The sequence below is a fragment of the Verticillium alfalfae genome, genomic scaffold (assembly GCF_000150825.1).
Source record: "Verticillium alfalfae VaMs.102 supercont1.5 genomic scaffold, whole genome shotgun sequence".
Classification (NCBI taxonomy): Eukaryota; Fungi; Ascomycota; class Sordariomycetes; order Glomerellales; family Plectosphaerellaceae; genus Verticillium; species Verticillium alfalfae.
Genome location: NW_003315034.1, coordinates 921,065 through 936,207, shown reverse-complemented (window position 1 = coordinate 936,207; position 15,143 = coordinate 921,065). Strand labels below are relative to the sequence as shown.

The 15,143-nt window shown below is 57.9% G+C and overlaps 7 protein-coding genes across 7 annotated transcripts; 2 read left to right on the top strand and 5 right to left on the bottom strand.

The window, feature by feature from the left end:
• Window positions 1–350: 350 nt before the first annotated feature.
• On the bottom strand, window positions 351–2,143 carry VDBG_04609 (U3 small nucleolar RNA-associated protein; the record flags this gene model as incomplete). Its single annotated transcript, XM_003004957.1, has 2 exons — window positions 351–1,648; window positions 1,735–2,143. The coding sequence occupies 2 exons, from the start codon at window positions 2,141–2,143 to the stop codon at window positions 351–353; spliced, it is 1,707 nt and encodes a 568-aa protein (XP_003005003.1).
• Window positions 2,144–2,664: 521 nt separating this feature from the next.
• VDBG_04608 (F-box domain-containing protein) lies at window positions 2,665–4,291 on the top strand (the record flags this gene model as incomplete). Its single annotated transcript, XM_003004956.1, has 2 exons — window positions 2,665–3,355; window positions 3,840–4,291. 2 exons carry the CDS (start codon window positions 2,665–2,667, stop codon window positions 4,289–4,291), a joined length of 1,143 nt encoding a protein of 380 aa, XP_003005002.1.
• Window positions 4,292–5,246: 955 nt separating this feature from the next.
• VDBG_04607 (phenol 2-monooxygenase) lies at window positions 5,247–7,451 on the bottom strand (the record flags this gene model as incomplete). The annotated part of the gene is made up of 4 exons (XM_003004955.1): window positions 5,247–5,512; window positions 5,655–6,692; window positions 6,751–7,130; window positions 7,198–7,451. The coding sequence occupies 4 exons, from the start codon at window positions 7,449–7,451 to the stop codon at window positions 5,247–5,249; spliced, it is 1,938 nt and encodes a 645-aa protein (XP_003005001.1).
• Window positions 7,452–8,897: 1,446 nt separating this feature from the next.
• Window positions 8,898–10,016, bottom strand: VDBG_04606 (dehydrogenase/reductase SDR family member 8; the record flags this gene model as incomplete). Its single annotated transcript, XM_003004954.1, has 1 exon — window positions 8,898–10,016. One exon carries the CDS (start codon window positions 10,014–10,016, stop codon window positions 8,898–8,900), a length of 1,119 nt encoding a protein of 372 aa, XP_003005000.1.
• Window positions 10,017–10,938: 922 nt separating this feature from the next.
• Window positions 10,939–11,801, bottom strand: VDBG_04605 (conserved hypothetical protein; the record flags this gene model as incomplete). The annotated part of the gene is made up of 2 exons (XM_003004953.1): window positions 10,939–11,715; window positions 11,769–11,801. 2 exons carry the CDS (start codon window positions 11,799–11,801, stop codon window positions 10,939–10,941), a joined length of 810 nt encoding a protein of 269 aa, XP_003004999.1.
• A 1,518-nt stretch (window positions 11,802–13,319) lies between these two features.
• On the bottom strand, window positions 13,320–14,134 carry VDBG_04604 (decarboxylase family protein; the record flags this gene model as incomplete). Its single annotated transcript, XM_003004952.1, has 2 exons — window positions 13,320–13,858; window positions 13,918–14,134. 2 exons carry the CDS (start codon window positions 14,132–14,134, stop codon window positions 13,320–13,322), a joined length of 756 nt encoding a protein of 251 aa, XP_003004998.1.
• Window positions 14,135–14,609: 475 nt separating this feature from the next.
• On the top strand, window positions 14,610–15,143 carry VDBG_04603 (predicted protein; the record flags this gene model as incomplete). Its single annotated transcript, XM_003004951.1, has 1 exon — window positions 14,610–15,143. A coding segment is annotated over one exon (534 nt), but the record flags the coding sequence as incomplete, so codon positions are not given.

The following is a 15,143-nucleotide window of genomic DNA, read 5'->3' as shown; positions in this document are numbered from 1 at the left end:
TTTAGGACGTATCGAGCATTGCGCTGACACAAGTCATAGATTCCCTTGACGGTCTGGATCTCAACGCGACAGCCTGCGGTAGCAGAGAGGACGGAAGCCAACATTTGCCTTGCAAGTAGGATGAAACCCAGGATTCATCAGCGCAGGAAGGTTGTGGTGTAGTGTTTGGCAAGGAACTGGATAATCAAGGTCGGGCGAGGCACAGCAGCCATAGTACATGAGTGACCACATGCAGACAATTTGGGAATGGTTTCTCTTTATACATCTTATCCGAGGTCATCCTCTCCCTCTCCCTCAGCTGAGGCATCATTCCGGTACCTATCTGCAATCCCATCATCTGGACCCCGCACCTAGCTCATAATCTCCCATAGTCTGATCTTACCGACGTCGTTTCCGACGGCGAGCAGGTCGCTCTTCCTTCCAAATGCTACACACGTCACCCGTCCGAGAGGGGTGTTCTCTGTCGGCCAATTCCTGTACACGGTGCAGCTAGGCAGGTGCGCAAGCTTGAGGGCATCCTTCTTGTGCTGGCTGCCAAAGGCCAGCAGCTGTCCATCAGGCGAGAACGTGAGGACTGTGACGGGTGTGACGAGCTGCTCGAAGCGACGTGTCGGTTCCGGGTTTGCCTTGATCGTGTTGATGCCCGCCTTGTTTGTGGCGAAGAGCTCGGCACGATCGTAGATGTTCGTGACACCGCTATTCGAGCCGACAGCGACCCACCGGTCGTTGCCAAGGCTGGCAGGACCCTGGTGGCCACCGAGCGCGACGACAATGCCGCCGATGCAGCCCTCGTCGTGCCAGATGCCGAGGAACTTTCGCTCTTCCATGCTGTACTCACCAACCTGGCCGCCTCGTCCGAGTATCGTGAGGCCATCGCCCGTGCTCCACCATGCAAAGTCCGCGATACCGTGGCGGCTGTCGAGGCGCGCTGCGGCGATCCATTGCCTTGAGCCAACGCTGATGATATTGATAATACCACCGCCTTTCCTCGACGATGCCACAATACCCATATACCGTCCACAGGGGCTGAGCTTGAAGCGCTCCATCGACTTGTGTTCGGCATTGTGGCCTTGAATCTGTGACGTCTTTTGCACCAGGCCTGACTGCAGGTCCCAGCTGTGGAAGTACTTTCGGCGGCCGGCGAAGAAAATCTGATAGCCGCCCGGGTAGAGGAACTCGGCTCTCCTGACATCGATCTGCTTGGCCTGCACCGAGGTCAACATGGGGTTCGGTGTCGGGTGTGCCGTAGGGTTGATGTGGTGGAGGAAAAGTACCGACGCGACGCTCGACGAGAGCAGCACGGGATACTCGGGATGGAACGAGAGGTTGCCGACGGCGGCCTTGTGTGTGTCGGGTATGGGGCGGGTTCGCTGAATGTCGATGACCTCGGGCCGCAGCCTCCTCTTCTTGCCGTCGTCCTTGCCCGCGAGACGGCCGACGTCGCGCAACAGCTTCTCCAGCGGCGCCGCAGAAAGCTCACTGTCACTTTCCTCGGCATCGTCATCTTCAGAGCTGCTAGAGGAATCTGATGCCGCAGCGGACGACCTTCTTCTCCTCTTAGCAGGCCTGCCCTCGGCTTCCCTGGCCCACTTTGGTAGAGGATTCAGCGCCAGATACTGGCGTCGAAGCCTCTGTGCGTACTCGGCTCCTGTGACACATCCTCGCCCTCGGCAATGCGCAGTTTGCGCAGCTGTGACACGCCCGCCAGCGATACAGTCAATCGCTCGTCATCACTATCCTCCCAGGCCGGCGCGGCGGCCGATGCTGCAGCCTCTTTTTCGGTCTTCTTCGGTTGTGTGCTGTGCTGGCCGGGTGCACTGGGCGCGGCGTCGACAAAGAAAAGGTCGGCATCGTCCACGCCTTCGAGGTTGGGCTCGTCAGCCTTGGTGAGCTGCAGTTGGCGTTCCTTCTCAAGAAGATCAAAGTCGGCCAGGGAATCATTGCTGAAGAGATTTTGGCGGAAGCTCGCTTTGCTTCCCAGGACCAGGCGCTCGAGCTCCTGCTCTTCGGCGTCCTTCTCTGCGACGGGAGCTTTGGTGAGGTTGAAGACGTCGACTTCCTGGTCGGACTCGTCGGAGAGATCGAGCTCCTCCGCAATGGAGGAATTGTCGGAAAAATCCTCAAACTCCTGCTTGTCGGCCATGGCTGAGTATGTCGGGTGGTGGTTAGCGGTGGTGATGGTTGAGAGGCGCTACCGAATGCACCGCCCAAGTGTGTACTCCAGAAGTTTTTTTTCTCTGATCCAGGTCAGCCTTGCAGGCAGTCTGCGGATGTTGATTGGTTCTTAAGAAAGCCATTTGTGGATTTGGCCAATTGAAGCGTCCTGTCTAGACAAGGCTCCAGGGTTGTCGCCCACCCCTCTCACCCCACTTCGTAACTTCATCCGACGACTTTCAACTCCCCTCAAGGTACCGTCATTCTTCCTTGATGTGCTATCAGGATACTCAATTAAATATGCGTCGGTAGGAACTGTGAAGTTTTATGCGTCGCACGCTGAGTTTTATTCCATGGGCAGCGATATTTAGCTGCCTCCTTCAGACCTCCGGCCTTGGACCTGACTACCTTGAGCACCTAGGCACCTAACCTATACCGTGAACACGATGTCGATCACTCTTTCATCCGCAAGTTGAATGAAGTGTCTCAACTTTATATCCGGCGATAGTCATGGATTTGCTCACGGGCCTTCCCGAGGACCTTCTCCTGCTGACACTCGAGCTGCTGCCGCCATCCCAAGTGGTCCGATGCCGCCTCATCAGCCGGACCATTCATCATGCGCTGACGCGTGCAAATCTCTGCAAGCATCTCCTTCTCTCCATGCTGCCGCGTTCGCGAGAGGCCAGATTGCTTCGAAGGCTGCGCGAAAACGCGGAGGACGCCGTGGTGCGGGCGAAAGATTGGTCTGTCGTATTCGCCGTCGCTGCCCGCCGTCACCATCATCAGACCACAGGCGCGTTTTCCTCCGCGCGAGAGGTTTCATTGCTGCCAGCTGAGAATCTTTTCGAGGGGGTCATGCCTTGGGACACTTTTTTACGTTTCGATGACTTGACAATGCCCTTGTACTACGACGATGTCGTCTGGGCTTACGGCTCGGTCGAGGGTCTGCTCGTGTACCCGGTATCCGGCCAGGAGTACTGCGCTTTGGATTTAGCCTTGGGCATCTCGCAAATTGTGCCATTCACCGCGAAAGGTCGTATAGTACGGCGGGTGAGACTCGAGCACGGAGTGCTTGTTTTCGAGTGGGCAGAGCAGGAGGCTTTCCACCAGCTAAACGAAGGCGAAGGCGTCCATCGCCACTTCGCCTCAGCATTTGACGTGTGGACAGACAAGGAGGAGTACGACACACTGCCAGACCTGGGTGCGTCGAAGTCCGGTGATGCTGTAGAAGGAGAGAGACTCAGGCCACAAAGATGGCATTTTGCCCTTCGCGCCGAGTGGAAAATCCACTACCTAGGCCTCCCACTGGCCACCAACGACCGTTTCTACTCTGCCCACAATGCAACTCATTACGCCCTCTATGTGTGGCAACCCAATCGCTCGCCCTGGGGTGAAGACAGCCCGCTCGAACGCCTGACGATCTGGACATGACAACCCCCGAAAGCAGAGTCCTGCATCTCGTCGCCCTGTCGAGCCAGACATGAATACGCAGCATACGAACGAACATCTCGCGCCCTCGGGTCCTCGCAGTCCGACACGCCGTCATTGCGATATCTCGCTCTCGACAGCGAGACCCGCGATCCCCACAATGGGCAGTCGACAGGCAACCTCTTCTTCCTGACGGAAAGAGCAACCGCTGGGCCGCGGGCTCCCAGTCCGGTCTCCTCCCACCCCCGCTTTCACAGCGTACGCGCCACCGGCATCCCCGCTGCAGGGCGACGGGCCTGTATGGGTGAACGAGTGCAGCGACAACACGGCCAGTCCGGCCTGTCGAGGGGCCGCGTTCGCCATGGAAGAAGAGGATGCGTGGCCCGGCTGGGCGCCGTGCTGGCGACACGAGGACTTCCCGTACCTGACCGTCGCGCAGGTCGTGGATCGTGCGGCGGGCGTGCGCTTCAGTGCGCGGCAGTGCTTCACCATGGATGTCGTCAGTGTGAACAGGGACCCGGAGCAGGGCACGGCCAGTGCCGCTCTCGAAGGCGCGAAAGGGGCCGACGACGATGGAGCCCTGCAGAGAGAAGTTCGATTCGCGGACGGGACTTGGGCGCAGATCATGGCAAAGGGACAGATCATGGGTGATGAGCGATGGCTGATTGGCGAGACTGCTGGGAGGATCCTGACTATACTTTATTTCTGAGAGTGCCTAGATACCTCAATCTGTCATGATACGATCCACACATTCATCGCTCTTCCGTCTCGACGCCAGAGGTAAAATGGGGAGCTGCGCACATGTTCAAACTCACGCCGAAAATCTGTTTCAGCATCAACAAACCCATAAGTCGAGACGGCGCAAGAATAACCAAAATTCGTCCCATGTTTGGGCTGTGAGGTGAGCCCCAAAAGCAGATCGACCTGGCCTGGGCCTCTTCCATCTGACCCTCGTGACCCCTCATGGTGCCCAAGCCAGCGCACACCCCCTCACCACCATCACCAATCAGCCAAACCCTCCCACCACCCTTCATAACCGCAAATCAGCGTGCTCTGCCCAACGACAATCGACGCCCCTCCCGGTCCTCCATGGTCGAGCGGTTCACTACGTTGCACTTCGCCGAATACGCACCCCACGGTCCCAAAACGATTGACGTGATTTGACCCTGATGTCCCCCCATTCCTCCTTTGCGCACGCGAGTTCGAGTCGGCGGTAGAGATGTAGGGACCAGCTTGTCCTGAACTCTTTTGCCGGTTCTACCTCATGCAGCATTAGTGCGAAGAGCGAAGAGTTTTAACGACGACTCTGCGTTCCTACCATGTACGGCGCAGGTCGGTTTGCAGTGGGTTGTTCCGATACTCGCTGCACAACCTCGCCGGAACGCCACATCAGTATTTCTCAGGCTGGTGCAATTAAGTAAGAGATTAAAGGATGTTCCGTTTGGTCGTGTTCTCGTCTAGTAGAGCGTTGTCCAAATTCGTGTGGCATCGGTTCGAATATATCTGCCCCCTGCGAACCCAAAACAGTCTTCTAGTCTGACCTGACTCCATGAAATTTCGAAAGAAACCCCCAAACATAAAGCTGGCCGGCCAGGAAAGCACATCGGCGCCCCAACACCAAGCCCAACAAAGGCACGGCATCATGCCTCCCCGAGGGAGACGCTCTACTCGGTCGCCATGGGCGTCGTTCCCGCCGCAGATGCAGAAGGCGACCTTGTTGCCGCCCCGCCGCCGTTAGGCAGCTGCAAGAATGCGTCGTAATATCTGTCCAGCCACCTGGCCGCCTCGACACCCGAGTCGTCAACACTCGAGTCCCACCTTCCGACGGAGCCGACGTAGCCATCGGGCCGAACGTTGACAATGGCGACCTCGCCGGGGCCGAGACTGCCAAGCCACTTGTTCGTGCACAGTGAGCCGCGTGTATCCTGCTCTGGGATGTCATCAAGGTAGAAGGTCCAACGGCTGTCCTGCAAGAGGGCCGGCAGATCAGAGATCTCGACATCGGTTTTCGGCATTGTAGCTGAGCTATTAGTACGCATAGTCGAACATCGCAAGATGGGAAAAAGGCTTACTGATGAGGGCAAAGGTGAAGAGGTGGCTGACGGCAGTGTAACGCTCCGGCCGCGAGTAGATGTCTTCCGAGGAGGGCAGACGGGGTTGCGCCGCGTACGAGGCGCTGGCGGCGGCGGACAGTTTGCTGATGAACGAGTTTGTCGAGGCGATGGCCTGGCAGAAGGTCTCCAGGAACGGGTTAGATGCTTGGATGTCCCACATAAGGAGGTAGATTCTGAACTGGCCCATCATGGGAATGTCGAGCTGAATGTCGACGGGGTTCGAGTCAATGTAGCGCGTCACCTTGGCCGGTGGCAGCAGGCAACCGGGCCGGGCGTCACCCATGAGCATACCCTGGGGTTCCGTCTGGTTGAGAGGGCTCTCGGCGTACTCAGCGCCGACGCCTGAGATGAAACGCACGTTGGTCTTGAAGTTCTCGGACAGAGCAACAGCGTCACCACCGGCGATGCGATTGGCGTGCTCGTAGTCAAAGTTGACGAGGTCAAGAGCAATCTTCCTCCTCTCCTCTTCATAGCTCTCGAGTAGGCAGGGCTTGGCAAGGCCCCTTACTGCGAGGTTGAGCTTCCAGGCAAGGTTCCATGAGTCGTGCATGGACGTGTTCATGCCTTGAGCGGCCTTGGGCGAGTGAGTGTGCGAGGCGTCGCCGGCGAGGAAAGCGCGCAGGTGCGAGTCGCAGAAACGGCTGGCGACACGCTGGCCAATCTGGTAGCGTCCGAACCACTCGATGTATTTCCAATCGACGTTGTAAGGCGCCATGATCTGCTTCGCGCGGCGCATGACAAACTCTTGGCCCAGCTGCTGTCTATCGACCTTTGCACCAGCAGACTTCAACTCAATGTAGAATCGCGTCATGTTGCGTTCGCGAGGAATGATGAGGATGGATCCATGCTCCTGGGAGTAGACAAGAGTCTTGGACCAAATATCGGGAAAGTCGGTGATCAGCTCGCCGTCGAGCACACCCCAGATGGCGGCCTGCGAAAGTCCGATGGCCTTCGCCTCGGGGATGCTCTTGCGGACCTTGGAGTGCGCACCATCGCCTGTGAAGTCAGTCAGCTGTTGTCGTGTCGCGGTCTCGTCGAGCCGAAAAGAACTTACAGCCGACGAGGTACTGTGTCAATATCGTCCTCCGGTCCTGGGTAACGTTGGCCTTGCAATTCACTTGCAAGGGCCCAGCCTTGTTCTCCGGGACACTGAACGACTCAAAAGCCGTGTTCCTCCGCACCTCGACGCCGCGTTTCTTCAGGTCGTCAATGAAGAGGCTCTCCACCATGCCTTGGTGCACCAACAAAATGTACGGGTCCAGGACATCGATGACGGGCGGGTAGTGCACCTCGCGACCTAGCCTGTGCAGCGGCTCCTCGGCGGTACTCCTCCAGAAAGAGATGTCATAAACTCGAACGCCGCGCTTCAGCAGGGGGTCCGCGAGGCGCATCTGTCGAAATGTCTCGATCGTCTTAGGTTGCAGTCCGTCTGCCCTACGCGGAGAACAGAGTTAGCACGTGTTGTCATCGCATGCGGATGGTTCCATCCAGAAAAACTCACCTGCCCACAGGCGTCTGATCAGCTCTTTCATCAACAACTTCGACCTTGACGCCCATGCGCCCCAGGTTGGCTGCAAGCATGAGGCCTGCCGGGCCAGCACCAATAACGCATACCTGCGACTCGATTGGCGGCTCGGGCAAGCTGCGCAGAAGTGTAAGGGTATCGGAGGAGCTCTCAAAGTTGGTCTGGAGGCGGTCCACGCCAGATTGCCGGTCCTCCATCGAGGGTTCCGACTGTACGGCGCTCGGGACCATGGCTGGATGTGTTGTTGCCTTTGTTCGCGGCAGCGGCGGTGGGTTGCGACTCGACGAGGCGGACGTGATGCGCCGTTTCTTTTTCTGTTCTTGTTTTTTGACAGCTTTTCTCTCAAGATTATTCAAATGTGCTGTTCCTTGTCCTCTCTGGGAGGGTTCGTGCTAGGGTTCGCGATCGTTCGGCGGCAGCACGAGCCGGCTGGGATATCGGTTTCAGGAAGTCGTCGATCCGGCGCAAGATGCCAGACAGGTGGGCTCGCTCGCTCGCTCGAGCTGGAGCAAAAAAGACCAACGTGTCGGGGAGCGTCACTGGGAGCGGTCGAACCGAGCTCGGCCGTTCGCTTTCGGGGGTTCGAAGCCAGGCGAGCGCGCAATCCGAGGATCGACGAACGACCAGAGTTGGAGGCTGACGTTGACGACGCCTGGTGCAGCAGGAGAAAGGAAGGGTGAAAGAGCAACAAATTAGCACAGCTCAGGGCGAGCTGCTAGCGTAAAGTATGTATCAATCACTATCAATCGGACTAGCCGGACATGAGCGGACTTTGAAGGGCGGGTAGATGGTGTGAGAAGTGAGAGGGCAAGCCGCCTCGCGAGCCCAGTCGAGGAAGGCGGTGGTGGTCTTTTGCCCAAAAATGGCATGACTTCACGAGGCTCGTGGAGTGAGAATGGGCTGATTTTCGCAGAAGGGACCACCCTGGCCACGTTCCTGCTTCCCCACGCCGCGCCGCGACATTTCATTGCCCCGTGATTGGTCGCATCGGAGTCTGCCCCTCTCCGCGGGGTACTTCTTGCCCTGCACGATAGCCCGTGGCTTCCCACGACTTTCCCATCACGGCGGGTCCCGGTCTTTCTGTCACTGGAGATCGGGGTTGCGCTTGCCGACGTCTTTGTGCGCTGAGGTGTGACGAGGTAAGGTACGGTACAGGGGGGGGGGGGGTTGGACCCTCCTGAGGGGTCGAAACCACCTAAGGAGACTCTGTAGTGGGCCCGTTACGGCACTTTAGCGGGAGGGTGCTCTGGAAACGGCGCTGTGGCTCCGAAAGCTCTCCACTCTTGGATGCTGGGGAGGGGGGGGGGGGGGTTCCTTCCCTTGGTGGTGATGGCTTCAGTATTCCGGCAGTTGTCCAACTACTCACCTGCTAGATGGATAGTCATGGCCTCACGATGCAATAAGATGGTTACACAGCATTGCCGAGATGGCGAGTCGTATTTTCGCTCCGTGGCAATCTGGTAGCATTCCAAAGAACATGCATTGGAACTGCATTGGTTTACATATTCTCCCGACCACTCAGAAAACATCTGACTCGCAGGTGAGCCGCACAATGCAACCCAACTGTCGAGTCAGATGGATGATCAACCAGAAGAAACCTTCCGCATTACATACAACATCATATCCGAACATCGTCTCACAAAAGAAAACCTGCGTCCATCATCGTGCCACGACTCCTACTTCACCAGCACGGTGCTCTCGTCTGCCTCCTTGTCCCTGCCGTCGTAGTGCTTATCGAGGTCCTTGACGACCTGCCGCCCCGAGAAGCTCGACATGAGCTTCTCGCTCTGGGCCCGCAGCCTGACCTGCCACCAGTGCGGGTAGGCGCGGAGACCGGCGAGGCTGGCGCCGGCGCCGGGCACGATGACCTGACCGCTGCGGCCCGTGAGGACCTGGCGAACTATGGCCTCGGCGACCGTCTCGGGCTCGAGCGCCGGCATGAGGAAGGGCGTGTCCTGGTTGTAGCCCGTGAAGAGGGCCGTCTTGGTGTAGCCCTGGTTGACGAGCACGGTGCGGACGCGGGGCGCCTTGTAGCGCGTCGTCAGCTCGGCCGTGAGGCCCTCGTGGAACGCCATGGCTGCCGCCTTGGACGCGCCGTAGTCGACCATGTTGGGCACGGCGAGGAAGGCGGCAAACGACGCGACGGTCACGATGGTGCCGTGGTTCGCCCGCACCATGGCCGGCAGGAACGCCTGCGTCGTCCAGTAGTGCGCCAGCGCGTTGACGTCAAACGTAAAGCGAATATCGCGCTCCGACGCCTCGAGCACCGTCTTGCCGCGCGCCACGCCCGCGTTGTTGATGAGCACCGTCGGGTCGCCGACGCGCCTCCGCACCTCGTCGGCCGCCGCCCGGACTGCCGCCGTCGACGTCAGGTCGCACTGCACGTACGTTACGTTGGTCCCCGCCGAGAAGCTCATGGGCTGGATGTCGAGCACGACGACCTGCGTGCCGCGCTCGGCGAAGAGGCGCACAATGTGCCCGCCGATGCCGCCAGCGCCGCCTGTCACGAGCACAATCTCGCGCCGCCAGTCGTATCGATCGCTCGTCCAGTTGTTGAGTACGCGGTCCGACAACCAGGCGTTGGCCCACCGAGCGAGCGAGGCGTAGAGGAGGAGTTTGAGGCGCGCAAAGGCCGTGGGGTAGAGGATGGCCAGGTCGCCGCCCTTTTTGGTGTAGCGCGCCAGCAGCACGAGCGGCAGCAGCACGCTGGGGTTGAGGGCTGTGCGGCCGAGGAGGGAGAAGATGGGATCCGCCGTGAGGCCCTCGCGAGGGAGGAGACCCTGGTGCATCGGCATGGTGAGTAGTCTTCGGTGGTGGAATAAGGTGCGTGGCAGTGTTCAGTCGTTGTAGACGAGGCCCGGGTCACGATCTCGTATGTTGAGATTTGGAGATGAGCGAGGTAACCACGCCAGCGAGAAGGAGACACCAGACTACTAATAGGAACAGCTTCTCTGTAGCTCATCATCTCCAGCACGCGCCAAGGGTGTCGGCATGCAGGGCAGAGGACCACAGCTTCAGTTAGTGCAGCTCGAAGAGGTACATGCTCCTGGCGGCTCAAGCCTCGTCCCCCGATGTACCAGTGGCACTGCCTCCTAACATTGAAAATCGGACGATTGCTCAGACAAGCAAGCTATTCGTCCCCTCTTTCAGATCGCAAACACCGAGGTCCATGCAAGTGCTGTGTGGAAATGCGGGGGAGGCTGGACGTGCTCCTAGCGAGCAGGGCAACGAACACCACCAGGAGGCACCAGCCGAAGCCACCAACACCAGGAGCGGAGGCCGCGCTAGGCCGATCGTGCATGTGAAGGGAGCTTCGCCCGCGCGTCTTAACCGTTTAGGGGAACCAGCTCGCTTGCGGGGCGGGCATCGGGTCCGAGCCTCTCCTGTTCAAATCCCCTTGGGAAGAGGATGCGAAAGGTGCACTGACGGGGGAATGGGCCCATGATTCAATTGGTGGAGCATAGAGGGTAATCTGTAAATGTGACGTTAGAAATTTTCAACTGCTTGAGAACCGAGACTAACTAATTGACAGGTGATCGAGGCAACGATGATTTTCAAGTGAACCTCGGTAGACACAAGCTTAGCAAATAGTATGGTTTGAGAATGATGTAACGGCTGTGAGCCATCTTTCGTAGCCTTCCCGAAACATAACGAACACATGCAGACGAATCGCGAAACGACAAAGCCTGGTATCAAACCCAACCCTCAGATTAAGTACTAAGAGCAGCGAACAGCACCGCCGGGTATCACGAAGAGAGCAGCAAACTGCTCAGCAGTGCAAACCGAGAAAAATAAAAACCACAAGAAATTATCACTCCTCACATGACCAGAGCACATCCGATCGCGCCACGGATAGCCAGCTGGCGCCGCTGCTCCAGCTGAGCGCACCGCGGCGCCAAGACCGTCGCCGGGGCGTGCATCTGGCTTTAGCTCGCCAAAATCGCCATTTCCGTTACCATTGCCGTTGCCGTCCTCGCTCGCAGGCTTGACCTCGATCTCCGTGGAGCCACCAGGGGCCGCGAAAATGCCAACGGCGTTGGCCGCGTTGACGTCGAGCTCCTCAGGCGAAAGCAGCGGGTTGTTCAGCGCGTCGCAGTCGGGCCGGTCGTCCCTCGCCTCGATTCTGTTCGTCAACCGCACGGGGACGTCAAAAATGGTGTAGTGATCCTCGCCGTTGAGACGAAAGTTTTGCCGGATCGAAATGTTGTAGAGGCCGCGGTCGCTATCGTCACCCGAGGGTTGGCCGTCGCCCACGAGACAGCGGGGAAAGAGCCAGTTGACGTGCTTGACGGTGCTGCCGGGTTCCTGGAGCATGATGGGGCCGAGGGTGTGGTTGTTCTCGGTCGCGGTGCCGTTGGAGATGGTGAAGTTGCGGCCCGTGACATAACTCGACAGGAACATGGTGATGTTGAAAATGCCTGAAGGGCTGTCATCGGCGTAGGGCGGCAACGGGATTTCGCCGTTGGTAGTCACGTCCAGCGAGACATGGAGGTTCTCTGCGCATGTTAGCAAGTGTACCGTCGTGAGACTTCAGTGACTTGACGGACCTCCTCCCAGAGGGGTCCCGGGTTGGGGCGCATTCAGAATAGCGAGACCAGGCGTGTAGATCTGGCCGTTATTAATTGTGAAGTTCTGTGCATAGTCGTCGCCGTCAGCAGCAGCTGCCAGCAATGGCAACAAAGCCACGAGGGAGAAGACCGCGAGCATGCCGGAGAGGTCCAGGCGGCAATGGGGAAAGGAACGGCGAGGAGAGAGCGAATAGACGGGGGAGCAGACGAGTCGTTCGGTGGGCGCGGAACAACTTTTGAGGAGTTGAGACGGACCCCACGGAGCGGTACAGCGATCCGACAGATTCGCAACTGCGGTGCAATGGGCCAGGCCGGGGTCTGGGAAGCGGAAGGGGTGGAGCTTCAATCTGGCAGCACAGATGGAGGGGTTTGGGAAATGAGCCCGTACACTAGGGTGGAAGGATAGTATTGGCGAAGAAGACTGTCGACACGCGGCGATGAAGGTGGTGCGTGAAATGACTCTCAATCTGATGTGTGCAGCGGAACGATGAGGACGTCGCGAATTGAATCGGCACGAGAGAGGTCTCGATGTGCGACGTGGGTGTTATCAGGCTCATCACCGTCGCCCTTCGGATCGAATCCTCATTGCATGACCATAGGCGACATGTTATAATGCTTCGTGGCGTCAACGGATGGCAGCTCGCCGAGGTGCCTGGGCGCCAGCCAGCATGTTTCGCAGTAGTGCCTCTAAGGCGTAAGGCAGGTGGGGGGCCATCTTCTGGGAGGCTTGGATCTGTGCCGTCGGTCCCGTTCCTGAGCCTTGGACTGGCTGGTGCACTGGAAATGCACTCGAAACCTGCCCAGACAATTCGGAATGGCATCCATGGAGCGTTGAGATGACGTTGACGTGGGCAGAGGGGGTGGTTGAAGCAAAATCAGGTTTCACATTGACCTGGCGAGGGGTCTTGTCCTGGCGAGGCGAGGTCTGATGATTGGCAGGAAGAAGCACCAGCCAGGACCAGGCTCTTTCTCTTCGACCCACCTCGCTACACTGACAGATCGCGCTACCACTGGAAACGCCCTGTCGGCCCTGCTTTCCGCCGGCCTCTGTCGCGACGACATGGTCCTAAGCTGCCTGCCGCCAGTGGACCTGACCGGCGTGGGTATCTAGCTTGCCTGCCTTACCTAAGGTACCTACCTACCTTACCTACCTACCTCTACCTACCTTACCTACCTACCTCTACCTACCTACTTGCCTACCTAGGTAGGTAGGTATCTTGGGTCACGTACCTTCCTGGGTAGGTAGATATCTACATATATCATTCCAACTCTTCCGCCTGAACCACCACCATTGCAGGCCATACCCATGGGCAAGCCTCTTCTCGGCTTTCGATTCAACATTGACTCGTCAAGAGTCTCGCTGCACTGCCTCGTGATGGCACAGTATCTCTATTTTCAGGGTGTTTAACGTATCCGATACGTAAGCCGTCCAAGCAGACTTGCAACCAGCAGTGTAAGTAGTGGACACCAGATGTAAGTTGCCCCTTCCCTCCCCCTCTTCCGAGCCATCACAGCACCAAGCTCGAAAGCTCAAGCCATGTCCCACTTGAGCTTGAAAGTCGTGCTGGGGACTTGATAGCTCGCGAGCGCGGCAATGGCTTCAGCGGCGGTTGTGGCAGTCGCAACAATTCTGGCGTTGTCGCCCTTGACGAAACCTTCCGCTGCGGCGTGTTCGATCCAAGAAAGAATACCATCGTAAAAGCCATCAATATTCAAAAGGCATACCCCACGCGAGTGTATGCCGAGTTGAACCCACGTGGTGGTCTCGAGTATTTCCTCAATGGTACCGTATCCGCCAGCGAGAGCAATAAACCCCGAGCCAGGCCCGCCGTTGAAGACCTCGTGGGCCATCATACGCTTACGGGTGTGCATATCCTTGACGATGGTAGTGCGACCGTAGACGCTCTCGTCAGGGACCCGCAGACCAGGGCTGGCATCGTGGATCTGGTCGTTCCGCTCGTACTTGACCAGGGCCTCTGGTATAATGCCGTGCACGGCACCGGGGCCGGATAGAGATACCAGAGTCTTCGCGACCTCTCCCATAAGGCCGACAGTTCCACCACCATAGACTAAAGACAATTGTCAGAGAGGATCAAATCTCGCGTCAAATATGTCTTGGGATGCCAACCTAGGTGCATGTCATTGGCAGCCATGAGGCGCGCAAGCTCACGGGCTGCTTTCATGTGAACAGGCTTGTTGCCGTCCGAGGCGCCGCAGTAAACACACAATATTGTCCTGCGCGGAACAAGGTTCTCATCGGTGGCAGCCACGGCAGCGTGCTCATGGGTGACAGTTGGCCCAAAGGTCTCTGGCAAAATTTCGGACGACAAAAGGTCAGTCTCCATATCTTCAGAGTTATGAGAGACGATATTGGAAATGGTGATGAAGAAGAAAGGCTGACGAAGCACGCGAGAGGCCTGCCTGGTAAGGAAAGTTAATCCGATCAGGTCGTACTTCGTATCTCGAGAGTCTGGAGACAGGAAAGCTTGTGATCATGTTTGACGGGGAAATAAAAACCAGGTACATTGCCTACAATATATACTATGTGTACAGGCAGTATTCTTTTGGAACCCTGATATGCTCTGCTCGTCCTTGGGAGTCACCATCACACTGCTCGGCCGTGACACGGACCCACTTAGTGTCAGGCTCATCGCGGCCGAGCCCACATTCTACGGCACGTCTTGACGATTGCCCAACCTAGAACTCGGCCGACTTGTCTTTCACATCATTGTGCTCACCCGAGAAAGCACAGCAATCCATAGGTTGCCCCCTGTGAATCTGTGGTGCCACGCATAATAGCGACGACGCAACGAAACAAAGATGGCGAATCAGCCGCAGACACGCAGCAGTCAACGGACCGTGTTGGCGTGTACCGAGTGCGTGCGACGAAAGATCCGCTGCTCCAAGTCAATCCCATGTGACGGCTGCGTTCGCCAGAACAAGGCGAGCCTCTGCCGCCGAGAACCTGTAGCGCTCACGGCTCGGCGCTCGGCACCACGGTCCACTACGCTGCGCGCAAAATCAGGTGCAACGGCCAGAGCAAACACAGCGGCCGCGGAGAGCCCGTCGCAGGTTGGTACTTCGGTGTCAATCCATGACGATGTGCGCTCTGGAAGCGTTCAAATTGCCACTGGTATCTCAAGTCAAGCGTCAGTAGTTGCCAGGGCGTCAACGGTCGATACTCGAATTCCCGAAACATTAGCATTGCGACGCCCATCTGAGTGCAGTGACAGGGAACATTCCCCTTCAGAACCCACCGCGGATATCGCATCCCAGATCTCTAGCAACCGTCGTCTCACAGGCGATCCTTTGACGGACGAAGCGGCCTCGAACGCTCGAATTCCTTGCTCATGG